General features: G+C 40.3%; 1 protein-coding gene across 1 annotated transcript; it reads left to right on the top strand.

Moving 5' to 3' along the window:
* Positions 1–11: 11 nt before the first annotated feature.
* rraga (Ras-related GTP binding A) lies at positions 12–23,968 on the top strand. The gene is made up of 9 exons (XM_072594981.1): positions 12–207; positions 10,411–10,510; positions 10,839–10,905; positions 11,921–12,143; positions 12,824–12,919; positions 14,516–14,638; positions 21,465–21,556; positions 22,107–22,222; positions 22,584–23,968. The coding sequence occupies exons 1-9, from the start codon at positions 181–183 to the stop codon at positions 22,679–22,681; spliced, it is 942 nt and encodes a 313-aa protein (XP_072451082.1). The 5' UTR covers positions 12–180; the 3' UTR covers positions 22,682–23,968.
* Positions 23,969–25,270: the final 1,302 nt, after the last annotated feature.

A 25,270-nucleotide genomic window follows, 5' to 3' on the forward strand; every position in this document is an offset into this window, starting at 1 on the left:
ACACCACTTTGCGACTGTCGCAAACAGGGAGGATATGCCGTGCAGTGGTTGTTATGGAAATGACGTAATTGAAGCTCGTGACTGTGGCCTATGGTGATTCCGAAGCCTGACAGCAGCAATTGAGGAGGTGGTCGTGAAGGGAAAAGCCTGGACTAAATCAGGATATTCTGTAGGAGGGGGATGCCGAGCACAGCCATGAAGAAAAAGGTAAAAATATAAAAGTCGTACATTCTAATATGGAAGGAGGTTAAGAAAAGTCAGCCTTTAGGGCTCACAATATCGAGCCCTGATATTAGGGTCCTGACACCTTTGATTATCCATTAGCCACTCCCGCCGCCCTGTTGTGACAGTCAACCCATTTTCATCTCTGATGGTCCTCACTAGCAGCTCATCTTTCTCCCTGGCTGACCATCGTCCATCCTCTTGCCGAGCCGAATTTCTGTTCCTTGGGCTCGGTGTCCACTTATTGCTTACTCTTTTACCTCCCCCCCACAACTCCTCTCTGTCTTCACACTTTTTCCTAGCCACCGTAAGTTCCGCTATACCCAAAACATTAATTCTGCTTGGTATCTGCAGATGCCGCTAGACCTGCTGAGTTTCTCCAGCAGTTTCTATATTTTGCCTCAGTCAGGAAAAGGGATACCAGGACAGTAGGATGAGTTTAGGGATTTTGATTGGGCTGATTGTGGGAAAATGTCTGTTTTACAATTAAAGCGCTATACGAAGCAGGGTAATCTCAGTCCATATTAGACTCAATGTTAATGCTTTCTCCACTTATGCTGTTAGATCTGTGGAGTTTCTGCAGCTTTTTAAACTTCCTCTTCCCAAATCTGCTTTTTCTGTCAGGACAACACAATTTCTCACTGAAATTGTCATCAGGTTAAGTTGTACTTCCCCCAAGTCCTTTCCTTTGCTGCTACCACACAGAATCTGCAAACTGTCCTTGGCTTCAGCTGCAGTCTGGTTTTAATTTTTACCACTGCACAGCTTCATGGATATCACTTGTTTTAGATCTTTAACCCAATTTCAATTGTGTCTGTGCTGAGTGACCCTTGTAACTACATGGTTGTGCACTCCAATACTGTATCTTTACCATTGAAGGTTGCTTCTTTTCTCACTGTAAAAACAGAAGTAGGAACTGGTATAAGCAGTTCAGTCCCTTTAGTCTGCTCCATATTTTGGATTATCATTGTTAATATCTTGGCTTCAACTCCACTTTCCGACCTGTCCTCATAACTCTTGAATGCATTACCAATTAAAAGTCTGTCTACCTCAATTTACTCAATATCCCAGCATCTACAGCAGTCTGAGGTAGCAAATTCCACAGTTTCACAACCCTTTGAGAGAGGTCATAGAGATGTACAGCACAGAAACAGACCCTTTGGTCTAACTTGTCCTTGCTAACCAGATATCCTAATCTAGCCCTATTTGTCAGCACTTGGCCCATATCCCTCTTAAAATCTTTCTATTCATAAACCCATAAAAATGCCTTTTAAATGTTGTAATTGTACCAGCCTCCACTACTTCCTCTGGTAGCTCATTCTGTACATGTGCAACCCTCTGTGTGAAAAAGTTGCCCCTTAAGTCTCTTTTATATCTTCCCCTCTCACCCTAAACCTATGCCCTCTAGTTCTCGACGCCCTCACCCCAAGGAAAAGACTTTATTTATCCTATCCATGCCCCTCATGATTTTATAAACCTTGATAAGGTCACCCCTCAGCGTTCGACACTCCAGGGAAAACAGCCCCAGCTTATTCAGTTTCTCCCTATAGCTCAGTTCTTCCAATCCTGGTAAGGTCCTTGTAAATCTTTTCTGAGCCCTTTTAAGTTTCACAACGTCCTTCCAATAAGGAGACGAGTTTCACGTGATATTCCAAAAGTGGCGTATTTTTTCTCCTCTTGTTTTACATCTGTTACCATAAAACTGTGATCGCATTCTAGATCACCCCACAAGGAGAAACATCCTCTCTACGTCTATCTTGTCTGTCTTTAGCATCTTGTATACCTCAATTAGATCTCCTGTTATTCTTCTAAACTCCAGAGAATATAGGCTTAAACTGCTCAATCTCTTTGCATAAACAAGCTCCTCATCTCTGGAATAAATCCAGTGAACCTCCTTCAAGGTGCACACATTTCCACACCCCACCCTCAAGTAAATGGACAAAAATTGTAAACAATACTCCAGGTGCAGACTCACGAAGGTTGAATACAGTTTGCAGCAATATTTCCCTAGTTTTAGAATATGATATAACAGCATGTTAATTAACTGAACTGTGTATATCTAAGAATGGATCACTATCAGTTCCAATACTTTCCATTAAAGGTAGCATAAGGTGTGGTCATCTTTATTATAACAGGTTACATGAAATAATCTGTAAATTTCAGGAGAAAATACTTTGGTTTGCCACATTACCTTAACTAATCTATGCCAGTGTTTATGTTCCATTTTTGCATTCTCCCGTCTTTCATCATTTAAATCTGTCATTGTGAACATCCACTATTTTATTTCTCTCATACTTCAACTTCGTCTTCATTGCATCTCTAAAATCTATTGTTCAAACAAAATTGGAAAATCAACACATCTAGGCTTCAAACATTTAATTAAACAATGAGGTGTTAGTATAAAATGGGAAAAGCAGTTTTGAAGGCACGCAAAGCAGACAGAGGAAGAAGACAGGGTGATGGTGGAGGGTTGTTTTTCAGACTGGAGTCCTGTGACCATTGAAGTGCCATAAGGATCGGTGCTAGGTCTTCTACTTTTTGTCATTTACGTAAATGATTTGGATGCGAGCATAAGAGGTACAGTTAGTAAGTTTGCACTTGACACCAAAATTGGAGGTGTAGTGGACAGCGAAAAGGATTACCTCAGATTACAACAGGATTTGGACCAGATGGGCCAATGGCTGAGAAGTGGCAGACGGAATTTAATTCAGATAAATGCGAGGTGCTGCATTTTGGGAAAGCAAATCTTAGCAGGACTTATACACTTAATGGTAAGGTCCTAGGGAATGTTGCTGAACAAAGAGACCTTGGAGTGCAGGTTCATAGCTCCTTGAAAGTGGAGTCGCAGGTGATAGGATAGTGAAAGTGTTTGGTCTGCTTTTCTTTATTGGTCAGAGTATTGAATACAGGAGTTGGGAGGTCATGTTGCCACTGTACAGAACATTGGTTAGGCCACTGTTGGAATATTGCGAGCAATTCTGGTCTCCTTCCTATTGCAAAGATGTTGTGATACTTGAAAGGGTTCAGAAAAGGTTTACAAGGATGTTGCCAGGGTTGGAGGATTTGAGCTCCAGGGAGAGGCTGAACAGGTTGGGGCTGTTTTCCCTTGAGTCGGAGGCTATGGGGTGACCTTATAGAGGTTTACAAAATTGAGGGGCATGGATAGGATAAATATACAAAGTCTTTTCCCTGGGGTTGGGGAGTCCAGAACTAGAGGGCATAGGTTTAGGGTGAGAGAGGAAAGATATAAGGGAGACCTAAGGGGTAACCTTTTCACAGAGAGGGTGGTATGTGTATGGAATGTGCTGCCAGAGGATGCGGTGGAGGCTGGTATAGTTGCAACATTTAAGAGGCATTTGGAATGGGTATTTGAATAGGAAGGGTTTGGAGGGATATGGGCAGGGTGCTGGCAGGTGGGACTAGATTGGGTTGGGATATCTGGTTGGCATGGACAGGTTGGACCGAAGGGTCTGTTTCCATGCTGTACATCTCTATGACTCTAAGTAGGGGAAGAATTGTGTTATAGGTGATTTGATCGCAACTGACCCAAAAACAAGATTCATTTACTTTTGTGTTCTTCCCTTGCCTCTTGCATCTGAAATGGTTAAAAGGCCAGTCAACTTGCAGTTGTAATAGGGTGGATGCTTTAATGTTTATTCAACTAACCAGCATGAATTTTATCTTCTAAAAATGTAAAGGAGACACAGATATTTTGCGGCTTCTCTCAAAACACTTCTTTGTATCCAGTTGTTAATGGAATGCCCTCTCTGTTCCTAATAACGAAAGCCTGACTGTCCTATTAGTAAATGTATGTTGCTCCATTTAATCTCCTCCTAGTCATTAGAAATAATGATGCCTGTAGTGCTCAGGTCTCCAACTTCTCTCATAATGCAGAGCCACAAGCAGCTGCTTATCATCTTTTGATAGTTTGCTGACGTTCATTGGGAAAGCACTGTGATGCATGACAGGTATTAACAACCAGAGCAGTTTGTATTTTGATAGCATCTGTAATAAAGCATCCAGGAAGCTTGAAAGAGAAAATTATGATGGCATATGTTGCAAGTTGGGAAACCTTTTTTAAAAGGATAGCAATGGATAAGCAATGGCAAACATTCTAAGAATACATGGCTGAACTGCTACAATTGTTCATTCCTGCCTGGAGCAAAAGTTAAACAGAAAAGGTGGCCAAACCTTGGCTTATAAGAGAAATTATGGGAGGATTGGTTTGGAATGGGAGAATAGAGTAAGAGAGCAAATTTGCGGGGATCATAAATATTGACCAAAGTACTTTCTATGGGTGTGCAAAGAAAAATCTAGATCCCTTACACTCAGAAGTAGGGGAATTTAATGGGGAGCAAAGAAATGGCTGATTAACAAATACATACTTTGGTTCTGTGCTCCCAGAGGAGGGGACACACAACATCCAAACATTTTAGGGGAACAGGAGGGTTAGTGACAAGGAGGTACTGAAGGAAATCTGTGTTGGTCAAATTGGGATTGAAGACAGTTAAACCTCAGAGCCTGATAAATTACATCCTCAAGTACTTAAGGAAGTGACCATAGAAATAGTGGTCATCATTCAAGATTCTATAGACTAGGGAACAGTTGCTGCCAATCGGAGGATAGCTAATGTAACCGGTCTGTAGAAAGAGGGAGGCAGAGATTAAACTGAAAATTATAGACCAGTCAGTCTAATGTCAGTAGTGGGGAAAATGCTAGAGCCTACTATAAAAAATTTAATAGCTGAACACTTGGAAAACATTGACAGCATCAGACAGAGTTAGCATGGATATATAAAAGGGAAATCATGCTTGACAAATGTTCTGGAATTCTTTGAGGATGTGACTCGTAGAGTTGAGAGGGTGGGGGGCATGTATATGGTTTATTTAAACTTTCAGAAGACCTTTGAAGTTCCATGTAACATATTAACATGTAAAATTAAAGCACATGGCATTGGAGTTAGTGTATTGAGATGGCTAGAAAATTAGTTACCAGACAGGAAACAGTAGGATTAAAAAGGTCTTTGTTAGAATGGCAAACAGAACCTGTTGGAGTACTGCAGGGATCAATTCTTGGACCCCAGCTATTGACAATGTGTATTAATGATTTAGATGAGGGAACAAAATATAATGTCTCCAAATTTGCAGAGTAACATAACTGATTGGGAGGGTGAACTGTAAGGAAGATATGGAGATGCTTCAGAGTGATTTGGACAAGCTGAGTGGGCAAATGCAAATAGCAGATGTAGCAAAAAGTGGATAAATGTGAAGTTGTCAACTTTTGGGAGCACAAACAGGAAGGTGAATTATCTGGCTACAAATTTAGGAGAAAGCATGCAATGAAACATAAATATCCTTGTGCACGAGCCAGTGAAGATAGACTTTGCAGGTTTAGTGGGCAATCAAGAGGGCTAATGGTATGTCGTTTTCATAGCAAGGGGATTCAAGTACAGGAGCAGGAATGTTTTACTGTAGTAATCCAGCGCCTTGGTGAGACTACACCAGGAATATTGTGTGCAATTTTGGTCTCCTTATCTGAGGAGGGTTGCTCCTGCTGTAAAGAGTGCAGTGAAGGTTCCAGATTGGTTCCTGGGATGAAAGGATCGACACGAGAAGTTGAATTAGTTACAGTTAGAGTTGCTGGAGTTCAGAAGAATAAGAAGGGATCTCATAGAAACCTACAAAATTCTAACAGAGCTACATAGGAACATTCTTTCTGCATGTATCCTGATGGCAAGTTCAGAACCAAGGGTCACAGTCTTAAGACATGGGCTTAGACCCATTAGGACTGAGATGAGGAATTTCTTCACGCAGAAAGTGGTGAGCCTTTGGAATTTGCTACCCCAGAAAGAAGTCACATTCAAACCATTGTATGATTTCAAAAAGAGGTTGGATGTAGCAATAGTGGCTAAAGAATCAAAGGCTGTGAGGGCATAATTAGTTTGATTCATTACGATGGTAATGATGGAACGGGCTCGAAGGGTTGAAAGGTGTATTCCTGCTATTTTCCATGTTTGTGTTGATATAAAAATTGACACTGAACCATATAAGGCAATATGAGGGCGCTTGCCAAAAGATTTGATCGTGCTGAGGTTTTCAGACAAGTTTTAAAGGTGGAAGAGGTTTAGAGAAGAAAAGCTATTAAGAAGCAATGAGACAAGTTCCCTTGACTAATTCCTGTTCTTCACCAGTAATAGTTGCATGACTACTTCTATTTGTTTTTATCTGTTTTGTTTTGGGAACGGGCTTCATTGGCAATGCCAGAGGTTCTTCCCCATCTTAATTGCCCTTACAAAGATGTTGATAATTTGCTTTGAACTGCTGTAATCCACATGGTGTAGATACATGCGTGGAATTATGAGGAGCACTTCTGCAATTTTGATCAAGTGGTAGTGAAGGAGCAGTGATATTTTCAAGTCAGGATGGTGCATTTCATGGGGAACTTGGCGATGGTGGTGCTCACAAATTTCTTCTGGAACGTCTAGGTTGTCGAATTGGAAAGAGGCATTTCTGAGGTGCCTTAATGACATGCTGCAGTGGGCCAATGATGGACGGGTGCAAATTAAGCAATGCCTTGTTCCTGGACAATGTTGAGATTTTTGGTGATGACCTACAATAATCAAGGCAACTGGAGAGCATTCTGTTGCATTCCAGACCCTGTTTCTAGTTGAGGTGGTCAGACTTTGACCAGAGCTGCTAATGTCTGACTTGCTCTTGTAGCTACTTTATATGGCTGGTCCAGTTCAGTTTCTGATCAGTAGTAAAACCTGAATATTGATGGTATAATGTTCAGTGTTAATGGTATTTGCTGATAAACGGAGATTAGATTCTTGATTCCTCTTGTTTATTGCCTGGAACCTCTGGCATATTATTATTTGCCATTTATCAACCCAGTACTGAATCTTGTCCCTGTTTTGTTTTGGGCAGAGGCAGATTGTTTTAGTATCTGAACAGTTGCAAATTAAATGGAATACTGCAGTCTCAATTATGGCCAAAAGTGGGATGTTTAAGTGGATTGAAGATCACCGAATTGGTTGAACATAATTGAGACTTGAACATAACCTGAGGAACTCCTGAAGAAATGTCTGTCAATACCACTTTCCTTTGTGCTATCTATGACTCCAGTCATGGAAAGTTTCTCTGTTTTCAGTTGACAAGTATGCCGAGCTGTCACAGACAAATGCAATTTTGATGTTGCACAGTTAACCTCACTTCACCTCATTATCCCCATGATAAAGTGATGGGGATGCAAAGGAGACCAGAGTGACTGGAGTGGTGTGTTTCCCAGTGAAGGAGGTGGTTATTACAAGAGTTTGTGCAGGTTTCAGGGCTGAATGGCCTCCTGCTGTTCCTATTTGTGTGTACCTGGCATGGCTCCAATTAGTTTAGAATTTTAGAAAGCTAATTAGTTAAAACCACCACAGCATAACCAAAATGACACCATTAATATTTTGATGCTGATTTTTAATCTTACCCCCATTCTTTGAGCAAGAATTGAATGATGTTACAAATTTAGAAGAGCAAGATTGTTGAGATTTAAACTAAGAATTATTCCAGATTCCAGTATGAGACTAAGGCCTGGAAGGCTATTCAGTCCTTTGAATTTGCTCTGACATTTAATGAGATCTTGGACTGATCTGACAATCCTAAATTCTACATTTGTTCTTTTTCTCAGTAATCCGCTAATCTCTTACTGATTTAAAAACCTGTTATTATTAGCTTTGAATTTACCTAATGGCCTAGCCTCACCAACATTCTGTAGTAAAGATTTCCATAGACTTTCACTACCCTCTGAGATAATGAATTCCTTCTCATCCCTGATTTAAATGGGTGGCCCTTTATTCTGAGATTATGTCCTCTTCTCCTCGACTCTTCCACAAATAGAATTAACCTTACCATGTCTGCCCTGTCAAGCTCCCGAACAATCTTGTGTTTCAATATTGCCACTTCTCATTCCTCTAAATTCCAATGAGTGCAGGCCCAACCTACTCAACCTCTCCTCATGAAAACAGTTGCTCCACACCTGGAATCAGCCTAATTAGCCATCTTTGCACTGCTATCAATGTCAGTTTATCTTTGATTGGGTAAGGAGCCCAAAACTGCTCAGTATTCCAGGTGTAGTCAGATTAGTGCCTGGCATAGTTTTAGCAAGATTCTGGATTAGTGGTGCTGGAAGAGCACAGCAGTTCAGGCAGCATCCAAGTAGCTTCGAAATCGACATTTTGGGCAAAAGCCCTTCAGGAATAAAGGCAGTGAGCCTGAAGCATGGAGAGATAAGCTAGAGGAGGGTGGGGTGGGGAGAAAGTAGCAGAGTACAATGGGTGAGTGAGGGAGGGGATAAAGGTGAGAGGTCATGGAGGAGAGGGTGGAGTGGATAGGTGGAAAAGAAGATAGGCAGGTAGGACAAGTCATGGGGACAGTTACTGAGCTGGAAGTTTAGAACTAGGGTGAGGTGGGGGAAGGGGAAATGAGGAAACTGTTGAAGTCCACATTGATGCCCTGGGGTTGAATTGTTCCGAGGCGGAAGATGAGGCGTTCTTCCTCCAGGCGTCTGGTGGTGAGGGAGCGGCGGTGAAGGAGGCCCAGGACCTCCATGTCCTCTGCAGAGTGGGAGGGGGAGTTGAAATGTTGACCACGGGGCGGTGTGGTTGATTGGTGTGGGTGTCCTGGAGATGTTCCCTAAAGCACTCTGCTAGGAGGCGCCCAGTCTCCCCAATGTAGAGGAGACCGCATCGGGAGCAACGGATACAATAAATGATATTAGTGGATGTGCAAGTAAAACTTTGGATGTGGAAGGCTCCTTTTCGGGCCTTGGATAGAGATGAGGGAGGAGGTGTGGGCGCAGGTTTTACAGTTCCTGCGGTGGCAGAGGAAAGTGCCAGGATTGGAGGGTGGGTTGTTTGGGGCTGTGGATCTGACCAGGTAGTCGCGGAGGGAACGGTCTTTGTGGAAGGCGGAAAGGGGTGGGGAGGGAAATATATCCTTGGTAGTGGGGTCTGTTTGGAGGTGGCGGAAATGTCGGTGGATGATTTGGTTTATGCGAAGGTTGGTAGGGTGGAAGGTGAGCACCAGGGGTGTTCTTTCCTTGTTATGGTTGGAGGGGTGGGGTCTGAGGGCGGAGGTGCGGGATGTAGACGTGATGCGTTGGAGGGCATCTTTAACCACGTGGGAAGGGAAGTTGCGGTCTCTAAAGAAGGAGACCATCTGGTGTGTTCTGTGGTGGAACTGGTCCTCCTGGGAGCAGATAGTTTTCGCAAGACCTCCCTATTTTTATACTCCATTCTCTTTGAAATAAAAGCCAGTGTTCCATTTGCCTTCCACATTATTGGGTGAACTATGTGCTATACTTTTCTGAGATTTATTCACAAGAACTCTCCTATCCCTTTTTTTTTTCTACATCTAATAATACTTGAAAGTTTTATTAAATAATATTTAGCTCCTTTTTTATCTTGCCAAAATGCATAACCTCACAGTTTCTGAACCTGTCTATATTCTTCTGCAGATTCAGACATCCTTATTACTTACCTTTCCAGCTATCTGTGTCATCATGAATTTGGTAGGTCAGTGAGGACAAGCGAGATGGTTAAGCAGGTAATTGTTGGGTAACATCACAGTGGCAAAACTTTGGAACATCACATTTGCAAAATATTGTAAGCCAGGTGATTATTAGAACAATATGATTGTTAGGTCAGAAATGTGTGGATACCAGTTTGTGCTAAAGTTGGCAAAGTTATCAAGATGCAAGTAAATAGTCTTTCTGATGAGGATATGGATTGGATACCAAGGTTGGATACAGTCTGGATCTGTCTCAGGCAATGTTTCAAGAGAATTGTGAAGGGTATTCTGGGGAATGTTTGCAGGGCTAAAAGATTGTGTTGCAGTGTTGGTAGAACTGATGAAAGCTGATACCATGTCTCTAGAGATGGTGTTGACCGTGGCTTAGCATGTAGCTGGGGACAGATACTTGGATGACATTGACTTTAAATGGGAAATTTTCTGTAATCATGCATATGTACCCTGAAACAATTCAACTTTGCCTGAATATCCACCATTTCTTCCTGTGATGCAAATTAAGCAGCAAATCTTTCCTATGAAATTGAATGATGGTAAGCTGTATTCTCATGCTTGTGCTGTTGAATACCATGTTACATACCCATTAATTTGTTTCATGATGTTGTTCTTTTACTAGGTGCTATTGATGGGAAAGAGTGGGTCTGGTAAGACTAGCATGAGATCCATTATCTTTGCAAACTACATAGCCAGGGACACACGACGCCTTGCAGCTACAAGTAAGTTCTGTGAATGACGAAAATTTGGTTTGAGACAATGTCTTAAGATGAAAACTGCACTTGCTTTTGTAATGCATTTTCAATTACATGATTGTTCAAAATAATTCAGTTAAAGAAAATTAAGTTTTATGCAGGCATTTTTTAGACTGTTATTCACCCTGATCCATGTTGGATAGTTGTTTGCAAAAGCAGCCACAGCTGACGCATTTGGGACTTTCCAATGTAGACTGGCTTTTGCAATAACTAATTTTAAGCTTCAGAGCAGTTTCTAGGTAATGTAACATTATCAGGTTTTGGGATCTGAAATATATTTTCTGTTTTTATGTAGTCGATGTGGAACATTCACATGTCCGATTCCTGGGAAACCTCGTCCTGAATCTATGGGACTGTGGTGGGTAAGTGTTTCAAGATAGAATAAATTGGTTCCATCTCTTTTCTTGCTCTTATCCATGTATGTTTTACTGCATTTTTGGCCAAAAAGATTTGGAATTTAATTGGATACCTCTGATTTAAAATAAAATCTGGGAGTGTAATACATAAGAGGAATTCAACATAGAATGTTGAGTAACTGCACAATAAAATTTAATAAAATATCACTGATCTGTCTACAAATAAGTGACTGTGTGCACATGACAGTATTCTAAGTTGTAGAAATATATTCCTTATGTGGTGGAATGGGCTCTTGAAGGTGAGATGAGACTGTTCCTTAATCAAAGGGATTGAGGTCATTAATTTATATGGAAATGTTTTTTTTATAGTTAATTGTCCAATTGCCTGCCAATATGTTGTTCAAAGAATGGGAGTAAGATTAAAAATTAACACCAAAATATTAATTTGTCATTTTGGTTATGCTGTGGTGGTTTATAACTAATTAGCTTTCTAAAACTCTAATTGGAGCCATGCCAGGAACACACACACATCTGAACAGGAGGAGGCCATTCAGCCCTGAAACCTGCATAAAGAAAGATGGTTGCGATTGTTTGAAGCCAGTTTTCTTGGGCCAAGGACACAGTAGGAGTTCCTTAGAATGGTGTCCCAAACCACCTTCCATGCTTAACTGCTCCATTAATGATTCCCTCCATTGTAAGTGGGAAGGTTTGCTGACAATTGTGGAATGTTCAGAACCATTCTCAACTCTGATAATGAAGCAGTCCATGCAACAGGACTTGAACGATATCCAAGCTTGGTTGACAAGTGGCAAGTAATGTTTGTGCGATTTAATTAGTGGGCAATTATCATCTCTAACAAGTGAAAAACTAATCATCTCACCTTTTTCAAGGAATCCATATTCAGGAAAGCTTTTAACTGTGGGTGGGAGAAATGAATTATTAAAAATTGTAAATTTATCCTTGTTTTTATTTAGATTAATTGAATGATAAGGGACTTGTTTTTCTCTTTTTTGGCTCTCAGTCAGGACACCTTTATGGAAAACTACTTTACGAGTCAACGAGACAACATATTCCGCAATGTGGAAGTTCTTATTTATGTTTTTGATGTGGAAAGTCGTGAATTAGAGAAAGATATGCACTATTACCAATCATGCTTGGAGGCAATTCTACAAAACTCTCCTGATGCCAAAATCTTCTGCCTTGTTCACAAAATGGACCTTGTGCAGGAAGATCAGCGAGACTTGGTAAGCAGAGGCTAGAAGTTAATCTGCAAATTAACGAATAAACAAAAATAAAATTTTGCATCTTCTACAAAGGAAAAGATTCATAGAAACGTGCAATGCAAAAACTTTTGGACTTGGGATTCAATTTACCCTCACAGTTTAATTTTTTTTTCTGACATTACAAACATTGTGTGCAGCAACTTTAATTCTTAATGAGTGTAGATCTACAGCACAAGTTTAAATATGGTTCAATGTAAGTACGATATGAGTGAGTTCAAAAGATAAATGGTATTTGAAATGGCAAATGCAGGGAAGCATTAATGTTAGTTTTATTTTAAGCTTTTTTGAAAAAAATACAAGAACCCCACTGAATTGATCTTGTGCAGACTTTGATGTGATATTGGAAATGGGGAAGTGTTTGGTTCTTGCACTGAATATCCCTCCGGTTTAATATCATCTTCATTTTTATTGGGTTTGTTAGATTTGCAGAAATATTCAAGGTTGGAAATTCCTGTGGTTTTGTAACGCATCCTTGAATCAGAATTGCTCAATGTACATTTTACACTGTTGGGACACAAATGACTAAAATATACAGTTTCAGTTGATTTATCTAATGCAGATATATTGGGGATAATAACCTTTTTTTCATGCAAGGATTGAACAACTAAATCCAATAACCAAATTTAATTTCTTTGTTATAGATTTTTAAGGAACGTGAAGATGACTTGAGGCGCTTGTCTCGCCCTCTAGAATGTACCTGCTTTAGAACCTCCATTTGGGATGAGACCTTGTATAAAGTAAGGTTGTTCATATGTCAAACTATCCATGTGACGTGGGTCATAAATTTTACTGCTTATTTTCTAGGCTTTTGTTTTGAAGGAATCCCTTTTCTATTATACTGTTACCTCATTTGTCCAAATCTGAGATAGAGATGAAAGCGGATTTATATTACTTAAAGTTTCAATATGCACTAATGAGAAGAGAATGCTATGCAATTACTGCGTAGAGAGGTACTTAACATTGATTGGATAGATTTGGAGTTTGTTCCACTTTGAGAAGGTTTGAAAATTGATCATAAATATAAGATGGTCTATAATTTCAATAAGAAATTCAGGAAAAACCTCTATTCAAATATAGAATGTTGTGCCAATGAATAGATGGGACAAAGAGCATAGACATAGGTAGAGGTTAATATAGTGCATGAGGTAGAATGGCTTAAGTGAATGGGGGTAGAAGAGGGTTTGAGGAGCATAGAAGTAACAGTCCAGTTTCTGTGCAATAGGTTTGATGTGATAATGAGAGGAGTCAAAATAAATGGGGTGTAATAATCTTTCCAGTTTAAATCTGTGGATAGGACTATAAAACTTGTTTGCTGAAATCATTTACTTGTCTCGTAAGTGAGTACACTTTTAACAACGTTTCAGTTTGAAAGTTTTTTCATCATCACCTTAACTGATAGATGGCAGTCTGTTTTGCTAGAACCTCTTTCTTCAAGGCAAATTGGTTTTAATGTGATTGAAGAATCTAGACAGTCACTTATAGAACACAAACTTTCCTTATCTGCAACAGCTATAATGCTATTCTGACCCCATTAGTTTAATTGGTGTGAATATTGTGCAATGTTTTTATAATGCGAGATCTCATGAGAACAGAACTATCATGTTATAGCAGAACTGTGTAATGCAATTTTTGTAACTTGTAGCTGGACAGCTACAGAATGTACTGAAAGAACCTTCATGTGCTTTGAAGTTGTCCAAATTTTTCACGTGGAAATTGCCCAGTTTAAAGTGTCACATAAAGGCAATGATTGGCAGAGTAGGTTTTAATTCATAAAGCACTTCAGACAGTGTAATTTTTAAAATGACGTTGTGCTGGATTTCACATCAAATGAAACCTTCAATTTATTATAAAATACATAGGTTTTTAGGAGGTGTCTGATTGTGAACTGGATGGTAGTAACAATGTGGGTTAGTGTTTCTCGGAAAAGAAACAATTATCAAATTTCTTGGACCTGATCACGATCACGAAAGACTTCTACTGGAAGGTGTACTGTCATATAAAGATATTTTGGATTTAGTTGAATAGATCTTCATCTTTGGCCAATTATGCAACCAATGGTCAAAGTTTTTTTGGAAAGGAGAAAGTGGGGGAGAAATCAGTAACTCAAAATTGAGATTAAAGGCTATCATAAATCTACAGCTGCATCAAAATATTAGTTTGCATGTTTTGGAAGACTAATATCTTTTCCAGGAGGAGGACTGATTTTTACTATTCTATAAATGCAATAAAAATCTATTGCTCAAATTAATATCTGTTCCAAATGATGGAATTATTTTGCATCAGATGTGAGTAGCTTTTTGTGTTACCTAATGTTCATGCGATTCACTTCTCAGGCTTGGTCAAGCATTGTATACCAGCTGATCCCAAATGTACAACAACTGGAAACCAACTTGAGGAATTTTGCTCAGATTATTGAAGCAGATGAGGTGCTACTATTTGAAAGGGCCACATTCTTAGTAAGTGCTGCAGATTTGTTTCTCGTCTTATGATGACACTAATGTGCAGTTCCTCGAGTGTTGCTTGCATTCTGATAGTTTACATGATAATTAGATTATGGAGAATGACTGACTGTTAGTGGATTACGGAGTCAAACAGCAGTAATAAGATTTGAACTGTTCTCTAGACCCCACAATGATTAGGTCAGTCACAACCACTAAAGAGCTGTATTCAGTTTATTTATTGAATTTATGTTCACTCCTATCGTTAGTTAAGGAAGCTCAGACTTCTTGGCTGCAGTAACTTTAAGCTGAGCATTCCCTCATCAAGTCACTTTATCATTCAGTAAAAATATCTTAAGAATCCATTACAAAGAAGGATTTTTATGTAGTAGCACATTTCATGTCATTGGGGAGAGCAGGAACCACTGGCATCCATGATTTTCAGAGAGTCCTGCGCACGGAACAAAGCCAAATGAAAGGAAAACTAACAATTTTTGAGTCCACTACATCCCTCATTGGAACTGAAGGGGTCGGACAAGTGGTTGGTTTCATGCTGCAGCGATAGATGCTTGAAGGACCAAATGAAAGAGTTGATAAGTGTCCATGAGCAAAAGGCGAAGGGAATGTTAATGGTATTATCGAAGAGTTATATAGGCCAAGAGTCTGTTAAAAGCAGAAAATAGTTCAGCTCTCCAGAAAACACATTTGTGCAAACAACATAAAAGATAGCAATGTATCAAAGGCTATAGGTACCTCCTGGAAAATAAGGCTTGTGTTGGGATTTGCTGGCATGCTGCAGCAGGCCTGGGTCAAAAATGTTAACATGAGATCAAGATGGCAAGCAGTTGGAAGGACGAGATCATTTTGCAGTTAGAGAATTGTTCCACAAAGTGCTTACCCTATCTGCATTTGGTGCAGAGGAAACTGCAGTGTGAACAGCAGATAGTGAACTAGATTGAAAGAAGTACAAGTTTGATTACTGCTTGATCTGGAAGGTGTGCTTGGTGTCTTGGACAGTGAGGAGGTAAAAGGCAAATGTTACACATTGTGTGGTTGCATGAGAAGATGCTGTGGAGGAGTGATAGAGCGAACCAGGGTGTTGCAGAGGGAGCTGTGCCTGTGGGGTGCTAATGGGAGGGGAAAGGAAGATGTATTTGATGGCATCCTGCTGAAGATGGTGGAAACTGGTCCCTTGAGTGCAGAGGTTGTGAGATCTCACAGTTTTGTCTATACTTGGCGCACACATGTTTTGCAGCTTCACCATTTTGACACCTCATTATTAATATTCTTAGTGCTTAGATGTATGCCCTCCTGTACTCGTCATTGAACCATGGATGACTCTCTGGCTTGACAGTAATGGTAGATATACCAGGTCAACACTCACTGAGCATACATTATAGGTTTGAGATTCTTGCACTTTGTGTGGACAAGAGTGGCAACAATAGAGAGGTTGAGCAAACTGACCATAGTACATTCAAGAAGAGGGGGGGGCAAAAGAGAAATGTATTCAGGAATAGTATAGTCAGGGGAATAGACATTGTTGTCTGTGGGCAGAATTGAGAATGCTGAAGACTTCATCTGATGCCTGCGTTCAGTATATCTCATCTGGGCTGCAGAGGAACTTGGAGTGCGAGGGGAAGATCCAGTTGTCATAGTCTAACTACCAACAATTAGAGGTAGAAAGAGGAAAGATGTTCGGCTGATGGAAGATGAATACTGGGGACTAAATCAGAAGGCAAAACCAAAAAAGTAGTAATCTCTGAACTGAGCCACAAGCAGATTGACATGATCAACAAGATTAAAGGTAAATGGGTAGTTAAAGTTAAATTGGTGCATGGTAAAATAGGACTGCATCTCCATGGTTTCTTTAAGGGGTTCTCATGTCTTACAAATCTGTTTGAATTCTTTTGAGGTAATGAACAAATTAGACAAAGGAGAGCCAGTGAACATAATCTATTTGGATTTCCAGAAGGCCTTTGAAAAGGTGCAGTACAAAAGGTTGCTGAACAAGACATGCCTATGGTGTTTGGGGCAAGGTACTTGCATGGATAGAGGATTGATTGGCAGAAGGCAGTGGCTGGGATAAAGGGGTGTCTTTCAGGATGGCAGCTGGTGACTAATGGAGTTCCACATGGGTGAGTGTTGGGATTATTCACGTTATAAATTAAAGATCTAGCTGAAGGAACTGTGAGGGCATTGTTGCAAAGTGGAGGGACAGATTGTGTTGAGGAAGCAGAGAGGCTGCAGAACATCTTGGATAGGCTCGGAAAATGGGCAAAGATATGGCAGACAGAATATAGAAACATAGAAAAATACAGCGCAGTACAGGCCCTTTGGCCCTCTGTTGCACCGATCCAAGCCCACCTAACCTACACTAGCCCACTATCCTCCATATGCCTATCCAATGCCCGTTTAAATGTCCATAAAGAGGGAGAGTCCATCACTGCTACTGGTAGGGCATTCCATGAACTCTCAACTCGCTGAGTAAAGAATCTACCCCTAACATCTGTCCTATACCTACCACCCCTTAATTTAAAGCTATGCCCCCTCGTAATAGCTGACTCCATACGTGGAAAAAGGTTCTCATGGTCAACCCTATTTAAACTCCTAATCATCTTGTACGCCTCTACCAAGTCACTCCTAAACCTTCTTTTCTCCAATGAAAACAGCCCCAAGTGCCTCAGCCTTTCCTCATATGGTCTTCCTACCATACCAGGCAACATCCTGGTAAACCACCTCTGCACCCGTTCCAGTGCCTCCACATCCTTCCTATAGTATGGCGACCAAAACTGCACACAATACTCCAGATGCGGCCGCACCAGAGTCTTATGCAACTGCAACGTGACCTCAGGACTCTGGAACTCAATTCCTCTACCAATAAAAGCCAGTACGCCATATGCCTTCTTCACAGCACTATTTACCTGGGTGGCAACTTTCAGAGATCTGTGTACATGGGCACCAAGATCCCTCTGCTCATCCACACTACCAAGTATCCGACCATTAGTCCAGTACCCCATCTGTTTATTACTCATACCAAACTGAATCACCTCACTCTTAACTACATTGAACTCCATTTGCCACCTTTCAGCCCAGCTCTGCAGCTTATCTATATCCTGCTGTAACCTGCCATATCCTTCCTCACTGTCAACAACTCCACCGACTTTCGTATCATCCGCAAACTTGCTCACCCAACCTTCTAGCCCCTCCTCCAGGTCATTTATAAAAATGACAAACAGCAATGGTCCCAAAACAGATCCTTGCGGAACACCGCTAGTAACTGCACTCCAAGATGAACCTTTACCATCAACTACTACCCTCTGTCTTCTTCCAGCCAGCCAATTCCTAATCCAAACCTCCAACTCACCCTTAATGCCATACCTCCAAATTTTTTGCAGTAGCCTACCATGGGGAACCTTATCAAACGCCTTACTAAAATCCATATACACCACATCTACCCCTTTACCCTCGTCCACCTCCTTAGCCACCTTCTCAAAGAGTTCAATAAAGTTTGTGAGGAACGATCTGCCCTTCACAAAACCATGCTGACTATCCTTGATCACATTTATTCCTATCCAGATGTTCATAACTCCTATCCCTTACAATTCTCTCTAAGACTTTGCCCACAGCAGAAGTGAGGCTCACCAGCCTATAGTTACTAGGGTTATCCCTACTCCCCTCCTTGAACAAGGGAACCACATTTGCTATCCTCCAGTCTTCTGGCACTATTCCTGTAGACAACGAGGACATAAAAATCAAGGCCAATGGCTCTGCAATCTCCTCCCTTGCTTCCTAGAGAATCCTAGGATAAATGGCATCAGGCCCAGGGGACTTATCTATTTTCACCCTTTCCAGAATTTCCAACACCTCTTCCCTACATACCTCAAAGCCATCCATTCTAATTAATTATGACTCAGTATTCACATCGGCAACAATGACCTGTTCCTGAGTGAATACTGACGTAAAGTATTCATTCAGTGTCTCCCTGATCTCTTCAGCCTCCACACGCAACTTCCCACTACTATCCTTGACTGGACCTATTCCTACCTTAGTCATTCTTTTATTCCTGACATACATAATCCTACCAACTAAGGACTTTTCATGTCCCCTCATTGCTGCTCTTAGCTCTCTCTTCAGATCCTTCCTGGCTACCTTATAACTCTCAATCGCCCCAATTGAACCTTCACGCCTCATCTTTACATAGGCCGCCCTCTTCCCTTTAACAAGGGATTCCAATTCCTTATTAAACCACGGCTCCCTCACATGACCCTTTCCTCCCTGCCTGACAGGTAAATACTTATCAAGGACACTTAATAGTTGCTCCTTGAACAAGCTCCACATATCGATTGCGCCCTTGCCTTGAAGCCTACTTTTCCAAGCCACGCATCCCAAGTCGTGCCTCACCGCATCATAATTTCCCTGCCCCCAGCTATAACTCTTGCCCTGCAGTGCACACTTATCCCTCTCCATCACTAGAGTAAAAGTCACCGAATTGTGGTCACTGTCCCCAAAGTGCTCACCTACCTCCAATTCTAACACCTGGCCTGGTTCGTTACCCAGAACCAAATCCAGTATGGCCTCACCTCTTGTTGGCCTGTCTACATATTGTGTCAGGAAACCCTCCTGCACACATTTGACAAACACCGACCCATCTAACGAACTCGAGCTATAGCTTTCCCAGTCAATATCAGGAAAGTTAAAGACTCCATAACAACCACCCTATTACTTTCACTCTTCTCCTGAATCATCCTTGCAATATGATAAGAGGAAAGTGTGAGTTTATGCACTTTGATAGGAAGAATAGAGGCATAGACTATTTACTAAACAGAAGAGGCTTTGGAAATCTGAACCATAAAGGATCTTGGGTGTTCTAATTCAAGATTCTATTAAGGTTAACATGCAGATTGAGTTGGCATTTAGGAAGGCAAGGTTAGTGTCAATTTTGAATGGACTAGAATACAAGCGTCTCAATGTACTGCTGAGGCATGTGTAAAACTCTGGTCAGCCCCCTTTTGGGATACTGTGAGCAATTTTGGGCCCTGTACCTAAGGAAGGTTTACAAGAATGATCCCAGGGATGCAGGGCATGTCATAGGAGCTGTTTAGGACTCTGGCTCTGTAGTTTAGAAGGATGAGAGACATCTCATTGAAATTTACAGAATATGAAGACGACAAGATAAAAGTGAGCGTGGCGATCATGTTTTGATTTGGATCCAACAGCACAGCCTCAGTGAGGAGGTGACCCTTTTAGAATGGAGCTGAGCTTAGTGAGAGCATGGTGATTCAGTGGAATTCATTGCCACAGAAGGCAGTGGAGACCAAGTCATTGAAATGGTGGAGTACTCTTGATGGGCCAAATGACCTAATTCTGCTCCTGTATCTTATGGGCCATGAGGTTACAGATTGTACTGAAATACAGCTATACTGTGATGGCAGTCATGGATGGCCAGTTTTGGTTCCTAGGTCTATTTAAAATCTATTCCTTTTAGCATGATGGTAGAACCACACAACATGTAGGGTATCCTCATTGTGACAATGGCACTTAACTCTCCAAAGTAGAGTGTGGTGATCAGTTGTCCTCATGCTGTCGTAGACCAAAGGATCTGCAGCAAATTTGGTGACTGCGAGGTCAACCAGAACTTTCACTATTATTGGTTCTGTTGCTGGCTGCAGATCCAGTTAGCGTAGAGCCATTGTTATAAAGCATGGAAAGACCCTTCCGTCCAACTCGTCCATGCCAACCAGGTTTACTAAACTGGGCTAGTCACATTGGCCTGCATTTGGCAAACATTTCCTATCCATGTACCTGCCCAAATGTCTTTTTAGTTTGTAATTGTATTTGCCACTATCACCTCCTCTGGCAGCTCATTCCATATACGTATTACCCTCCCTTTTAAATCTTTCCCCTCTCACGTTAAACCTGTGCCTTCTAGTTTTGAACTCCCCTACTCTGAGGAAAATTTCTTGGCTATTCACTTTATCCATGCTCCTCATGTTGTTATAAACCTCTATAAGGTCACCCTTTAGCCTCCTACGCTTCAGGGGAAAAAAAGTGCCAGCCTCATCTCATAACTCAAACTGTCCACTCTGTAACATCATTGTAATCCTTTTTTGCACCCTTTCCAGTTTTATAGCAGGCTTCCTACATTAGGACGTCCAGATGTCTTGTACAGCCATAACCTGTCCCAACTCCTGTACTCAGTGCTCTGACCGATGAAGCCAAGAGCACCAAATGCTGCCTTAACCACCCTGTCTGTGGTGCCACTTTCAAGGAACTGTCCCTGCACCCCTAGATCTCTGTTCGACAACCTCTCCAGGTTCCTACTATTGACTGTGTAACCTACTATTGACTATGTAAGTCCTGCCCTGGTTTGTCTTTGCCAATACCTCACATTTATTTCAATTAAACTGCAACTGCCATTCCTCGACCCATTGGCTCAGTTGATCAAGATCCTGTTGTACTGTTAAGCAACAACTGTCACTGTCCACTGTACCACTAATTTTGGTAGCATCTGCAAATTTACTAACCATGCCTCCTATATTCTCCCCCAAATTGTTTATATAAGTGACAAACAATGCACCCAGCACCAATTCTTGCTGCACCCCTCTGGTCACATGCTTTTAACTTGGATGACATTTGCAAATGTTATACATGACAAAACCATGAAAAAGTAAATTAATTCTTAAGTGCCAATTTTTTTTTGGTTCTGCTATTGCTGCTTTCTTTTCGGTACATTGATTATAACTGGATATGGGTGTATTTGACAGAGCTGTCTTTCAATAAAATGTTTTGATCTAGATTCTTTTGGGTGAGTAAGATACTGATGTATTTTAGTTTTCACTTTTAGGTGATCTCACACTATCAGTGCAAAGAACAGAGGGATGCACACAGATTTGAAAAGATCAGCAATATTATTAAGCAATTTAAGCTAAGCTGCAGGTAAACACCTCTTATTTTGTCTGCTTAATGTTAATGCTTCTAAAAATGAGAGATGAATGCTAGGTGTTAACCGCACCTTCCTTCTCTGTACAAAACATTCCTAAGTAGGGTGATTAATAGATTTAGTTACAGGATAATCATCCCCAAGTGCCTTTGTTTAAATCTCACCAAAACACGCCTAGCCACATCGGTGTATAAATACTTCTATTTTCTGTGCCAGCTATCTCTTCTGGATTTGTTTCGAGCAAATGAAGATTGAATGCGGGCATTTTTGTTCTGTTTTGAGAACTGTTGGAAAACTACAGCCAAAACAAAGGAACTTGTAACCTCTGCTTTGACTTGACAAGAATACGCCATAATATCTTAAACCTGATTTTGATTAGTTCGCAGATTTTGAGATTTGCTTTCCACAGCTAATCCTTCAGTTGGACCCAATTTGTTAGACAATCTGCTCACATGGGAAGGGGGAGATGCTTGCAGAGTATTGTATTATTTGCCTTTAATATTGGCCATTTTATTAAATGTATTTTCCACACTGATCTTTTTATAGTAAATTGGCTGCCTCTTTCCAAAGTATGGAAGTTAGGAACTCCAATTTTGCAGCATTCATTGATGTCTTCACATCTAACACATATGTGATGGTAATCATGTCCGATCCTTCTATACGTAAGTAGCCAAAGTTATTGCCAATTTGTTTCACTTACTTATTTTACACAGGTGTTTAAATCCATCTGGATCTTCCTTTACTTGCTGTAAGTGACACTAAACCAGATTTGTTTGAAACCACATTGTATGGCTAATGGAATCTAACTCATTACTGAGGTTTGATCTTCAGCTTAATGCAAAAATCTGTAACAGATTGTATTTATGCAAATATCTTAGTTTTCTTGTGTTTTATCTGTTTATTCTAAGATTTGAAAATAAATAGAAATACATGTAATTAAAATATTAGATTTTCATGATTCCATTTGTGGTTTAATGTGTGCTGTAGTCTGCACTTAATTAATAACTGTATTCTTCTTTACAGCTTCAGCAGCTACACTCATCAATATTCGTAATGCCCGAAAACATTTTGAGAAGCTGGAGAGAGTTGATGGTCCCAAACATAGTCTTTTGGTGCGCTGAAGATCATCTTTATTATAGACTGGATAACAGATGGGTGTATGACAGATTGATATTTCTTGATATAATTCTTTATATCGTGTCTGTTTTTTGAGTAATTGCTGCAGTTGTCACATTTTTTGTGACCTTGAGCGTCTTGTCAAATATATTTGTCATCTCCTGAAAGCAGCAGGATTCTCTTTATTCCAGACTCTGCTGTAAAACTCTTTAGAACAAGAGATTTTACCACCACCCAGTAGAAGCCCCATTTTTATGATAACCATGCAGGAGCTGGAACCTTTTTAGGAAGCATCTGTGGAAGTCTCTCATAACAAGGCTTTTGACTTTGCATTCTGCACGTAAAATATACTGTCTTACTACTTTTTGACCTGACAATCTAACTTTCTGTTGAACTGCAAGTAAAAGCGCAATATGATCGGTTGTATCTGTTTAAAAAAAACAACCTATACAAGTGGAATGGAAATCTACTTACCAAGGAGCTATGAAGATAATCACTTCCTGCAGTATTTATCCAATATTCGTGCTGGAATGAATGGCATGGCTACTATCACCCCCACCCCTACCCCAGAAATAAATTGTTCAATTATACATTGTATGCAATTTACCTTTTTCTGCTTTTTTTTTAAATCTTCCAAAGTAATGGTGCTTTATTAAAAGAAGTTGAATAATCAATGGTCCCTTAGCACACTTAGATCATTCAGCATTCTCATGTTCCCCTCCACTCCCATGCATGAATTTGTCTTTACTGAGTTGTGATGCCCTAGCAGCAATTCCCCTCTTTTTTTTTCTCTCTCCCCTCCTTAACCCTCCAAGATGGGAGAAGCTGTGACCAGTTTTCCTCGGATACTTTAGTCCAATTTCTAGAATTTAATGGGCCAAACATGAAAGAGTGGATTATCTGCCTATTTCCTGTTAAAATAATCCAAATAATTTAATGTCTGATTTGATATTGAATTATTTTGTACTTCCATAGGGTTACTCTGTAATGCTTATTTTGATTGTTCTTTATGAAACTGCACTTTTTTAGCTGACGAGAAGGCTGTGTGCATTACATTGCAACTGATTTGGTACTTGAGTTTTGTTTTAAACCCAAGCATCAACAGACTCTTTAAACCATGTGATAGTGTTTTCTTTGTCAGTCCCACAGGATTGGTTCTCTGCTCCTTCAGCTGCACGTGGTAAATCATGTCTGTTGTGATCTGTTGAATTTTCTGTTCTCCACTCCAGTATATAACTTGAAAACAAAATGACCTGAGTAAAATAAAAAAAGAACTTCTCTGTAGTCAGTAAGAGTGAATAAGTGTGCATTTATTTTGTGCAGATCTTTGAATTTTAGTTACTGAGTATATCACTCTTTCTTCTATTGGCTGGACAGCTGCCTTGCAATATTGAGTGATGCCATCAGCATGTGTTCAATTCTTGTACCTGCTGAGGTTACTGTGAAAGTTCCACCTTCTTGACCCCATTCATCACATGACCCTCAGGTTAAACCATTGCCAGTCATGTATCTGAAAGCAGTCTTGTAGACCTCTGGAGCTATAGCATTTTTACCTTATTTACTTTATATCACTCTCTTCAATCTAGATTTCAATATTCAAATACTCTCAATTTTCTTGCTGTAAATTGAGGGTGGATGTTATTTTGGGTAGCTGTTTGTCTTTAATATTCTGGTATGGAAGACAAAGCCTTAAAATAATGACACTGTTAAAATAGTTTTTAAGCCCTAAACTGATTTCATTACACTATAATTCACTTCTAAACACATAACCATGTGCACATGGACTGAATTGTTGATTATTGGGTGCAAACTGCTCTAGTACAAAAAGCACAGTTTTCCCAGGTGTTCCTGCAGTGACCATTTCAAAAACTGTAAGCAGCTTTGAACTTTGTTATTTGACCAGACTGACAGGTTCAGAGATGACCAAATAGCATTCTCGTACAGTCCAAATCCCACTTGACAGTAGCACACACAACTTGTGATTTAACGCAACTATCAAACTAGCCAAAGTTATTTCGCTTTTCCTCTTCTTATTTTATATTCTTGTGAATTGTCTTATTGAGTGCAAGACCAACAGCTCTGACCAATTTTTTTGGCAGTACTATTTACTGATGCACACACCATATATTCAAGTTGATATTAGCTGAATAGATTGGTCATTTGCAAGCAGCGGAGGTGATATGTTCACGTTTCACTACTGCAAACAAATGATTGATTTCTCCAATGTGCAGGCTTTTTTTTTTCAACCATAGATGGTAAACTGCTACCATTGCTAAAGATCCACATTTCTTTATATCTCAAAGTAATGTAGAAGTAGTGTTGCACTCTGATATTTTGACTAGCTTGACATCCACTTTCCAAGATGGTGGGTGGTTTACTGCTGAACTCATTGTATTGTTCCACTGCATTTGTACTCCCTGGCATTTGTTTGTTTTTTAATTTTATTCCCAACTTCCAGTATTTTCTGTATTTAACTCTGGAATCTATTAGGGTATAACTTCTGAACATTCTAAAGTTGTGTTCCAAGCCAACAGAAATTTTAGTGAACAGCCAATGTAAGTCATATCCAGTATCCTTACCTGTGAAAAGAGGAA

Source organism: Chiloscyllium punctatum, chromosome 25, assembly GCF_047496795.1.
Source record: "Chiloscyllium punctatum isolate Juve2018m chromosome 25, sChiPun1.3, whole genome shotgun sequence".
In the NCBI taxonomy this organism is placed as follows: domain Eukaryota; kingdom Metazoa; phylum Chordata; class Chondrichthyes; order Orectolobiformes; family Hemiscylliidae; genus Chiloscyllium; species Chiloscyllium punctatum.